General features: G+C 42.7%; 1 protein-coding gene across 1 annotated transcript in view; it reads left to right on the forward strand.

The window, feature by feature from the left end:
- ccdc18 (coiled-coil domain containing 18) overlaps positions 1–12359 on the forward strand; it is a 216038-nt gene that overhangs the window by 112250 nt on the left and 91429 nt on the right. Inside the window, exon 15 of the mRNA XM_068036805.1 lies at positions 8153–8287. Within this exon, the coding sequence (XP_067892906.1) occupies positions 8153–8287 (135 nt within the window). The remainder of the gene's footprint in view (positions 1–8152; positions 8288–12359) is intronic.

Genomic DNA, 12359 nt, shown 5'->3' on the forward strand with positions numbered 1-12359 from the left:
CTGTGCACAATACTCCAGGTGTGGTTTCACCAAGGCTCTATACAATTGCAGCAAGACTTCTTTACTCCTACACTCAAATCCTCTTGCAATAAAGGCCAACATACCATTTGCCTTCTTAATTGCTTGCTACACCTGCATATTAGCTTTTAGTGACTTATGAACAAGGACACCCATGTCCCTTTGAACATCAACACTTCCCAATCTCTCACTATTTAAGAAATACTCTGCATTTCTATTTTTCCTACCAAAGTGGATAAATTCACATTTTTCCACATTATATTCCATCTGCCATGTTCTTGCCCACTCACTTAGCCTGTCTAAATCCGCTTGAAGCCTCTTTGCATTCTCCTCAAAACTCACATTCCCACCTAGTTTTGTGTCATCAAACTTGAAAATATTACTATAAAAGCAAAGTGCTGGAATTACTCAGCAGGTCTGGCAGCATCTGTGGAGAGAGAAACAGAGTTAGTGTTTCAGTTCTGTGATCTTTCATCAGAGCTGAAATGTCACCTCTGCTAAGGTAAATAGGCCCTTCCCATCCAGTCTATCCAGGCCCCTCACAATTTTGTACATCTCAATCAGCCTTCTCTGTTCCCAGGAAAGATTGGATCGGCTGGGGTTGTTTTCCTTGGAACAGAGGAGGCTGATTGAAATGCATAAAATTGTGAGGGGCCTGGATAGACTGGATGGGAAGGGCCTATTTACCTTAGCGGAGGGTTCAGTTACTAGGGGGCATAGATTTAAAGTGATTTGTAGAAGAATTAGAGGGGAGATGAGAAAAGTCTTTTCACCAAGAGGGTGGTGGGGGTCTGGAACTCACTGCCTGAAAGGGTAGTAGAGGCAGAAAACCTCATCTAATTTGGATGTGCACCTGAAGTGCTGTAACCTGCAGGGCTATGGGCCAAATGCTAGAAAGTGGGATTTGGCTGGGTAGCTCCTTTTTTCGGCCAGCACAGACATGATGAGCCATGTGGCCTCTTTCTGTGCCATTAACTTCCGATGATTGATTCCATGATTCTATTCCTGAATTTTTTTTTATGTACCCTCCTCTGTGAAGACAGACACAAAGTATTTGTTTAGCTTCTCGGCCATTTCCTTCTTCCCCATTATAAATTTCCCTGTCTACGTCGGTAGTAGGGTCACATTTGTCTTTGCTAATCTTTTCCTTTTTGCATACCTATAGAAGCTTTTACAGTCCGTTTTTATGTTCCTTGCTAGTTTAATTTCATATTCTATTTTCTGTTCTCTTTCTTTATCAATTTCTTGGTCCTCCTTTGCTGAATTCTAAAATGCTCCCAATCCTCAGGCTTACTCTTTTTTTTTTGAAATTTCATAAGCCTCTTCCTTTGACCTGATACAATCTTTAACTTCTCTTGTTAGCCATGGTTGGATCACCTTTCCTGTTCCATGAATTGATGATAAATGAGTCAGCAGTTGTCCATCTCACCGTTGTTTTCATCAGTAGATTCGCTTGTACTTTCCACTTAGTTTCTTTCAGTAGACAAGGGTTCTGCTTTGCAAACCAATGTAGATAAGTGTTGTGTATGCATTCAAAATCCACTGGTGCACCATCCCAAAATTGCCCATCTAATGTGGCCTTTGGAAATAACCAATGTTCCTTTTTGCTTATCCATTTCCCCAAAAATGCTTTAAAGTGTTTTTGAAGGTGTAATTGAGCAAAATATGTAAAGGCTGAAATTTCTTCCTGTGACCACCAGAAATCCATAGCCACATATATTTTCAGATAGTAAAGCAAAATACTGAGGAGGCTGGAAATCTGAAACAAAAACAGAAAATGCTGGAAATACTCAGCAGGTCAGGCAGCATGTGGAGAGAAAAACAGAGTGAACACAAGAAATAGGAGCAGGAGTAGACCATATGGCCCATCGCGCCTGCTCTGCCTTCAAAACGATCATGGCTGATCTTAGGATTCAACTCCACTTTCCCATCTGCTTGCCATATCCCTTGATTCCCTGAGAGACCAGGAATCTGTCTATCCCAGCCTTAAATGTATTCAACAATGGAGCATCTACAGACCTCTAGGGTAGAGAGTTCCAAAGATTCACAACCCTTTGAGTGAGGTAATTTCTCCTCATCTCAGTCCTAAATGATCGGCCCCTTATCTTGAGACTGCGCCCCCATGTTTTAGATTCCCCGACCAGTGGAAATAATCTCTCTGTGTCAGCCCCTTTCGAATCTTATATGTTTCAATGAGATAATCTCTCATTCTTCTAAACTCCAGAGAATATAGGCCCAATTTACTCTGCCTCTCATCGTAGGACAACTCCCTCATCCCAGTGACCAATCTCGTGAACCTTCGCTGCACTGCCTCCAATGTAATTATACCCTTTCTTAAATGTGGAGACCAAAACTGCACATGGTATTCCAGATGTGGTCTCACCAAAACCCTGTACATTTGTAGCAATACTTCCTTATTCCTGTACTCCAATCCCCTTGCAATAAAGGCCAACATGCCATTTGCCTTACTAATTGCTTGCTCTACCTGCATGCTAACTTTCTATGCTCCTTGTACAAGCACACCCAAATCTCTCTCAACATCGACATATACAAGTTTTACACCTTTTTTTTAAAAAAAATTCTGCTTTTCTATTCTTACAACCAAAGTGCATAACTTCACACTTCCCTGCATTATACTCCATGTGCCATTTGTTGCCCACTCACTTACCTATCTATATTTCATTGCACCCTCTGTGTCTCCCCACAGCTTACCATTCCACCCACCTTTGCATCATCAGCAAACTTAGATACATTACTCTCTGTCTCTTCATCTAAGTCATTGATATAGTTTCTGAATAGCTGAGGCCCCAGTACTGATCCTTGCAGCACTCCACTATTTACTGCCTGCCAACTTGAAAATGCCCTGTTTATGTCCACTCGTTGCTTCCTGTCTGTTAACCATTCATCTATCCATGCTAATACATTACCGCCAACTCCACGAGCCCCTATCTTCCCTATTAACCTTTTGTGTTAGACCTTATCGAATGCCTTTTGGAAATCCTGGTACACTACATCTGCTGGTTCCCCTTTATCTACCCTACTAAGTTACATCTTTAAAAAACTCTAATAAATTTGTCAAACAGGATTTCCCTTTAGTAAAACCATTTCACTTGTTCTAATCATGCTGTGCTTTTCTAAGTGCATTGTTGAGACTTCCTTAATAATAGATTCCAGCATTTTCCCAACGACTGATAGGCTAACTGGCCTGTAGTTCCCTGTTTTCTCCCTCCCTCCATCCTTGAAAAGCGGTGTAACATTTGCCAACTTCCAATCTGATGAGACCGTTCCTGAACCTAAGGAATTTTGGAAAATCGTAGCTGGCACATCCACTGTATCTGCAGCTATCTGTTTTAGAACCCTAGGGTGTAAGCCATCAGGCCCCAGGAAATTTGTCAGATTTTAGACCCTGAAGTTTTGCTGATATGAATTTCCTTAATTTCCTCATTCTTTTTAGCACCTAGGTTACTGTCTGTTTCCGGTATGGAACTTGTGTCTTCTACTGTGAAGACAGACACAAAATATTTCTTTAATATAAAAACAAGAAATGCTGGAACCACTCAGCAGGTCTGGCAGCATCTGTGGAAAGAGAAGCAGAGTTAACGTTTCGGGTCAGAAACTCTGCTTCTCTTTCCACAGACGCTGCCAGACCTGCTGAGTGGTTGCAGCATTTCTTGTTTTTATTTCAGATTTCCAGCATCCGCAGTATTTTGCTTTTACAAAATATTTGTTTAATGCCACTGCCATTTCCTAATTTCTCCTGCTTCTAAGGGACCAACGTTTACTTTAACTACTCTCTTCCTTTTTATATTCCTATAAAAGCTCTTGCAATCTGTTTTTATATTACTGGCTAGTTTACTCATATTCTACTTTTTCCTTTTTAATCAGTTTTCTAAAGGCCCTTTGCTGGTTTCTGAAACACTCCCAATCCTCAGAGTTACTACTATTTTTTGTAACATTGTAAGCTATTCTTTTAATCTAATATTATCCTTAACTTCTAGTGACACAGATGGGTCTTTCTTGCTGTGTTTTTGTTTTTCAGTGGAATATATTTTTATTGAACATTTTGAATTGTTTCTTTAAAGGTTTCGCACTGTACATTTAATGCCATACCTTTTAATATATTTACCGAATGTACCTTAGCCAGATTTCCCCTCATACCTGCCTAATTGGCTTTGTTTAAGTTTAAGATTCTTGTTTGTGATTAGAGCGTGTCGCTTTCAAACGTAACATGGAATTCAGTGGTATTATGATCACCGTTTCCCAGTGGATTTTTAAAAAATTCATTCCTGGGATGTGGGCGTCGCTGGCTAGGGCAGCATTTATTGCCCATCCCTAATTGCCCTTGAGAAGGTGGTGGTGAGCCGCCTTCTTGAACCTCTGCAGTCCATGTGGGGTATGTACACCCACAGTGCTGTTAGGAAGGGAGTTCCAGGATTTTGACTGAGCGACAGTGAAGGAATGGCAATATATTTCCAAGTCAGGATGATGTGTGGCTTGGAGGGGAACTTGCAGATGATGGTGTTCCCATGCATCTGCTGCCTCGTCCTTCTAGGTGGTAGAGGTCGTGGGTTTGGAAGGTGCTGTCAAAGGAGCCTTGGTGCATTGCTACAGTGCATCTTGTAGATGATACACACTGCTGCGACTGTGCATCGGTGGTGGAGGGAATGACTGTTGAAGGTGGTGGATGGGGTGCCAATCAAGCAGGCTGCTTTGCCCTGGATGGTGTCAAGCTTCGTGAGTGTTGTTGGAGCTGCATCCATCCAGGCAAGGGGAGAGTATTCCATCACACTCCTGACTTGTGCCTTGTAGATGGTGGACAGGCATCGGGGAGTCAGGGGAGGTGAGTTACTCGCCTCAGGGTTCTTAGCCTCTGGCCTGCTCTTGTAGCCATGTTATTTATATCGCTACTCCAGTTCAGTTTAATTCAGGTCAATGTTAACCCCCAGGCTAAGTGGGGGATTCAGCGATTGTAATGCCAGTGAATGTCATGAGGAGATGGTTAGATTCTCTCTTGTTTGAGATGGTCACTGCCTGGCACTTGTGTGACGCAAATGTTATTTGCCACTTACCAGCCCAAGCCTGGATATTGTCCTGGTCTTGCATATGGATATGGGTTGCTTCAGTATCTGAGGAGTCGCAAATGGTGCAGAGCATTGTGCAGTCATCAGCTAACATCCCCACTTCTGACCTTGGTTGGACCTAGGACACTACCCTGAGGAATTCCCGCAGTGATGTCCTGGAGCTGAGATGATTGACCTCCAACAACCACAATCTTTTAGTATGACGTTGCTAATTAACCCTGCTTCATTACACAATTTTAGATCTAAGATAGCTTTATCCCTAGTTGGCTCCACAAGGTGTTGCTCCAAGAAACACCTTTCCAACCCGTGACCTCTACCACCTCGAAGGACAAGAGCAGCAGATGCATGGGAACATCACCATCTGCAAGTTCCCGTCCAAGTCACACACCATCCTGACTTGGAACTATATTGCCGTTCCTTCGCTGTCGCTGGGTCAAAATCCTGGAACTCCCTTCCTAACAGCACTGTGGGTGTACCTGCCTCATATGGACTGCAGCGGTTCAAGAAGGCAGCTCACCACCATCTTCTCAAGGGCAATTAGGGATGGGCAATAAATGCTGGCTTAGCCAGCGACGCCCACATCCCATGAATGAATAAAAAAAAAAGATAGTTTGAGCATGCTTTTTCAGTGCCTAGTTTATAGGCTGATACAGAATTCACGATTAGTGAAGGATATTGTATTATCGAGGGTTTAGCTGTGCTCCTGAAACTCACCGCTGCCTTTAGTTGTATTTTGATGCTGGGATAACAAGTTTAATATTGCGCATCTTGGTTCCAATTTATTTCAGTCCTATGCAGGCAACAGTACAGTTTAGCAGGATATCAAATGTTCATTTGTCCGCATTCTCTATCAGTGTTGCAGTGATGATACTAAAATCTGTGTGATGTAAACATGGAAAGCCTAAATGTTTTGCTGGTTGCCAGGGTACTGTTGACCTGCAGTATCCAATTTTTGACACAGGTGTCTGTCTAATGAACTTGTAATGCCAGATAGGACCGCCCTTGAAAGCATCATAGTTCACCTTTTTTGCTATAGCCATTACATTTATCCATACTGTGAATATAGAGCAGTCATTTCACCTCACGCTGAAACCCAAGTTTCGGGTTTTTTTCCCCCAAGTTTTACCTACTTGCAGTGATCAGTGCAGTCTGCTGCTGAAACCCTCATTCATGCCTTCGTTACCTCTAGACTTGACGACTCCAATGCACTCAGGGCTGGTCTCCCACATTCTACTCTCAGTAAACTTGAGGTCATCCAAAACTCTGCCCATGTCTTAACTTGCACCCGGTCAGGTTCCCCTATCTAAAGGCCTGCTCAGGTTGGGAAAAAGAACCCGACCGAACCGCAGCAGACCCGAGCCCGACACGGCCTGAGTCCCTCTGATTTTGCCCCGAGCATGACCCGACCATCCCTTTACTTACCTTCGAACTCGGAACCTCCAGGAAGCTGCAGCGCATGCATGATGACACATAGTGATGTCACTCGCTCAAAGCACAGACTCAGTTTCGTCCCGGACTCCCAGCTCAGGTAAGTAATTTTTAATTTCAGTACTTACCAGCAGAGCACTTAACGTGTGTGCCCGACCCGACCCAAACCCGAAAGCCGGATCCGGAAGAGGGGTCTGACCTGACACATGTCGTCTGGTCCTGTTGGGTAGCAGGCCTTTACCCCACTCACCCCTGTGCTCACTGACCTACATTGGCTCCCGGTCAAACAACGTCTTGATTTTGAAATTCTCATCCTTGTTTTCAAATCCCTCCATGGCCTCACACCCCTCCCTATCTCTGTAGTTCCCTCCAGCTCCACAACCTTCCAAGAAAACTGCACTCCTCTAATTCTGGCTTCTTGTGCATCCCTGATTTATATTGCTCCACTATTGGCTCAAGCTCTGGAATACCCTCCCTATACCTCGTTGCCTCTCCATCTCATTTTCCTCCTTTATGACGCTCCTTAAAACCTCTTTGACCAAGCTTTTGGTCATCTGACTTAATATCTCTTTTTGTGGCTCAGTATCATACTTTATAATGCTCCTGTAAAGTGCCTTGGGACGTTTTATTACGTTAAAGGCGCTATATAAATAAAAGTTATCAATCTTCCTTTTGGGCTGATTTTTATCTTATACTTTTATATTGGCAAAGTTCTCATCTCGTTGAAACGACTTGCCATTCTATTCCCATTTCCTCAGCTGCACAAAAACTTTAAGCTTGAACTCAGCAATATAACTGACATTTTTTTTGCAAATCCATTAAATTATAACCTATTGATTCTCTTCAGTTCACTGTTTTTGTGAGATAACATGTATATTGGTAATCTTATGAAGTTAAGTTAATGAACGTGTAGAGTCTATAGCCTTAAAAATATGGCAGCTGTATTTTTATATATTTTATAATTTGTTCTTCAAATTTTTATCAGTCCCTTGGAATGCACTGCACAGCTTGCTGTGCTTTGCATTTATCCAGCAACAAAGAAGTTCTGCATGTTCATACTTTAATCTCTTGCAGGTTAACAATCTTTCCTAAAATTATTGGAGTTGAAATTCAGGAAAAGGACCACCGTAGAACTTTTTCAGCTGGACTGTGTTTGTTTGTTCTGCATCCAGCATGAAGTCCAAGCATTACTCCATCCTCTTCTTCCCTGTCCTCTTTGACTCTCCATCCTCCTTAAATATCTTTTCTGTAGACTTTACCTATGCAGTGGTGCTCTTGTGTTGTTCCATTCCTACCTGCTGCACCAAAGATACATCATTGCAAACAGTTTATAAATGATTCATACTTTTTCACGAATAAACATTAGAGATACAACCATATCAGCCTTCCTCTGAACATTTTTCAAGGCTCTTGATATTCTGTTCTAAGATACATAATGCAGCATTCTTAACTTAAGTGTAATTACAGTTTCTTTAAATTGAAAAATAGCTTTAAGATTCTTTTTGATCTTTTTGCATTACAACAGTTGCTACACCTCAAAAGTACTTCATTGGCTGTAAATGCTTTAGGATGACATGTAGTCATGAAGGCACAATATAAATGCAAGTCTTTTCCCTTTTGTTAAGCTTGAAAGTCAACTGGAAGAGAAGCAGCAACAGTTGAAAAAACAAAAGCAAACGATATCAACTGTTCAGGAAGAGATCTATGCCAAGCAAAGCAGAATTGAATCATTGGAATTCCTACTTGAGGAAGCCAGACAGGCAAGCTTTAAAAATAAAGTTTAAATGGTTCTTATTTTAACTTTTTCAATCCATTTGGGGATTGCACAAATATTAACTTTGTTGTTTTTAATGCACTTAAAGTATAATGATGTGAATTATGTCTAGCTGAATTGCTGGTGAGCCTGAAATAGCAGCTTTTATTTGAAGTGAGACTTTCTTGACTCATGGTTATGTATTGTTAAAGTTCTGAATTATGCCTTTGAACATATATCTGTGCTAGAAGTCCTATGAAAACCAACTCCACATGTGCACTGAAGTGTAACAACCCAATCAGCAAATCCAGCAGCAAAAAGTTAAAACACTAGAAAAGCTGCAGGCCATGCAAACCTGCACAATAAAAACTTCATATCCGGGAACTCTCTGCAGTTTTTCCCTGACTTTATGAACATACAAAATATTCATACAGGAAGCGACCAACTGGTCCATCGCACGTGTCCCATGCCGTTGTGATGCCTTCGAACAATGGAAATTTAGATCCAAGGAAAAGGCATATAAATTCACCAGAAAAAACAACAGACCTGAGGTTTGGGAGCAGTTTAGAATTCAGCAAAGGAAGACCAAGGGATTAATTAAGCAGGGGAAAATAGAGTACGAAAGCAAGCTTGCGGCGAACATAAAAACTGACTGTTAAAGTTTCTATAGGTATGTGAAGAGAAAAAGATTGGTGAAGACAAATGTAGGTCCCTTACAGTCAGAAACAGGGGAATTTATAATGGGGAACAAAGAAATGGCTGACCAACTAAATGCATACTTTGGTTCTGTCTTCACAAAGGAGGACACAAATATCATACCAGAAATGTTGGGGAACACAGGGTTTAGTGAGAGGGAGGAACTGAAGGAAATCAGTATGAATAGCGAAATGGTGTTGGGGAAATTGATGGGATTGAAGGCCGATAAATCCCCAGGGCCTGATGGTCTGCATCCCAGAGTACTTAAGGAAGTGGCCCTAGAAATAGTGGATGCATTGGTGGTCATCCAAGATTCTATAGACTCTGGAGCAGTTCCTACAGATTGGAGGGTAGCTAATGTAACCCCACTATTTAAGAAGGGAGGTAGAGAGAAAGCAGGGAATTATAGACCAGTCAGCCTGACGGCGGTAGTGGGGAAAATTCTAGAGTCCATTATCAAAGATTTTATAGCAGAGCACTTGGAGAACAGTGGTAGAATCGGACAGAGTCAGCATGGATTTACGAAAGGGAAATCATGCTTGACAAATCGACTAGAATTCTTCGAGGATATAACTAGTAGAGTTGATGAGGGGGAGCCAATGGATGTGGTTTATTTGGACTTTCAGAAGGCTTTCGACAAAGTCCCACATAAGAGATTAGCGTGTAAAATTAAAGCGCATGGAATTGGGATCAGTGTATTGTGATGGATAGAAAATTGGTTAGCAGACTGGAAACAAAGACTAGGGATAATTGGGTCTTTTTCCAAATGGCAGGCAGTGACTAGTGGGATACCACAAGGATCGGTGCGAGGACCCCAGCTAATCACAATACATATGAATGATTTAGGTGAGGGAACCAAATGTAATATCTCCAAATTTGCAGATGACACAAAACTGGGTGAGTTGTGAGGAAGATGCAGAGAGGCTTCAGGGTGATTTGGACAAGTTGAGTGAGAGTCATAGAGTTTTACAGCACAGAAACAGGCCCTTCGGCCCAATGTGCCTGTGTCGACCATCAAGCAGCCGTCCTAACTAATCCCATTTTTCCGCACTTGGCCTGTAGCGTTATATGTTATGGCGTTTCAAGTGTTCATCTAAATATTTCTTGAATGTCGTGACTGTTCCTGCCTCTACCACCCCTTCAGGCAGTTCCAGATTCCAACCACCCTCTAGGTGAAAAACATTTCCTCAACTCCCCTCTAAACCTCCTGCCCCTTACCTTAAATCTATGCCCCCTAGTTATTAACCTCTCCATTAAGGGAAAAAGTTTATTTCTATCTATCCTATCAATGCCCCTCATAATTTTTTATACCTCAATCAGGTCCCCCCTCAGCCTTCTCCGCTCCAAGGAAAACAACCCCAGCCTATCTAGTCTGTCTTCATATCTGAAATGCTCCAGCCCAAGCAACATCCTGGTGAATCTCCTCTGCACCCTCTCCAAAGCAATCACATCCTTCCTATAGTGTGGAGACCAGAACTGTACACAGTACTCCAGCTGTGACCTAACCAGTGTTCTATACACCTCCATCATAACCTCCCTGCTCTTATATTCTATTCCTCGGCTAATAATGGCAAGTATCCCGTATGCCTTCCTAACCAACTTAGCTACTTGTGCTGCTGTCTTCAGTGATCTATGGACAAGCACCCCAAGGTCCCTCTGACCCTCTGTACTCCCTTGGGTCCTAGCATCCATTTTATATTACATTGTCTTGTTAGACCTCCCAAAGTGCATCACTTCACACTTCTCAGGACTAAACTCCATTTGCCACTGCTCCGCCCATCTTACCAGCCCATCTATATCGTCCTGTAATCTAAGGCTTTCCTCCTCACTATTTACGACACCACTAATTTTCGTGTCATCTGTGAACTTACTGATCATACCTCCTATATTGACTAAATCTTTAATGTACACTACAAACAGTAAGGGTCCCAGCACAGATCCCTGTGGTACACCACTGGTCACAGGCCAGGTCCACGCGCAGAAACAACCCTCTACCATCACCCTCCGCCTCCTTCCACTAAGACAATTTTGAATCCAATTTACCAAATTACCCTGGATCCCATGGGCCTTTACTTTCTTAACCAATCTCTCATGCGGAACCTTATCAAAAGCCTTACTGACGTCCATGTAGACTACATCAACTGCTTTACCCTCATCTACACACCTAGTCACCTGCTCGAAAAATTCAATCAAGTTAGTTAGACACGATCTCCCCCTGACAAAGCCATGCTGACTATCCCTGATTAATCCCTGCCTCTCCAAGTGGAGATTCATGCTGTCTCTCAGAATTTTTTCCAATAATTTCCCTACCACTGATGTTAGACTCACCGGCCTGTAATTACCTGGTTTATCCCTGCTACCCTTTTTGAATAATGGTGCCACATTTGCTGTTCTCTGGTACCTCTCCTGTGACCAAAGAGGATCTGAAAATTTGTGTCAGAGCCCCTGCTATCTCCTCCCTTGCCTCACATAACAGCCTGGGATACATCTCATCTGGGCCTGGGGATTTATCCACCTTTAAGCCCACTAAAACCGTTAATATCTCCACCCTTTCAATGCTAATTTGTTCAAGTATATCACAATCCCCCTCCCTGATCTCTACACCAGCATTGTCCTTCTCCATAGTGAACACAGATGAAAAGTAATCATTTAAAACCTCACCTATGTCCTCCGGCTCCACACACACACATTGCCTCTTTGATCCCTAATGGGCCCCACTTTTTCCCTGGTTATCCTCTTGCCCCTAACATACTTATAAAATGCCTTAAGATTTTCCTTTATCTTGTCCGCCAGTGATTTTTCATGCTCCCTCTTCACTCTCCTAATTACTTTTTTAAGTAGTCCCCTGCACTTTCTATACTTCTCTAGGGCTTCCGCTGTTTTCAGCACTCTGAATCTGCCAAATGGCTCCTTTTTTTCCATTCCTCTATATCCCTTGACTTCCAGGGTTCCCTTGACCTGTTGGTCCTACTCTTCACCTTTACAGGAACATGCTGCACCTGAACCCTCACAATTTCCCTTCTAAATGACTCCCACTGGTCTGATGTCGGCTTTCCTACAAGAAGCTTCTCCCAGTTCCCTTTGGCCAGATCCTGTTTTATCATATTGAAATCTGCCTTCCCCCAATTCAGTACTCTTATTTCCGGACCCCCTATATCCTTTTCCATAACAACCTTAAATCTTAGAGTTATGGTTACTATCCCCGAAATGCTCCCCCACTGCCACTTCTGCCACTTGTGCGGCTTCATTCCTTAGGATTAAGTCCAGTACCGCTCCTCCTCTTGTAGGACTCTCTACAATTTGAGGGCGGCACAGTGGCGCAGTGGTTAGCACTGCAGCCTCACAGCTCCAGGGACCCGGGTTCGATTCTGGGTACTGCCTGT

The sequence above is a fragment of the Heterodontus francisci genome, chromosome 8 (genome assembly GCF_036365525.1).
Source record: "Heterodontus francisci isolate sHetFra1 chromosome 8, sHetFra1.hap1, whole genome shotgun sequence".
Taxonomy (NCBI): Eukaryota; Metazoa; Chordata; class Chondrichthyes; order Heterodontiformes; family Heterodontidae; genus Heterodontus; species Heterodontus francisci.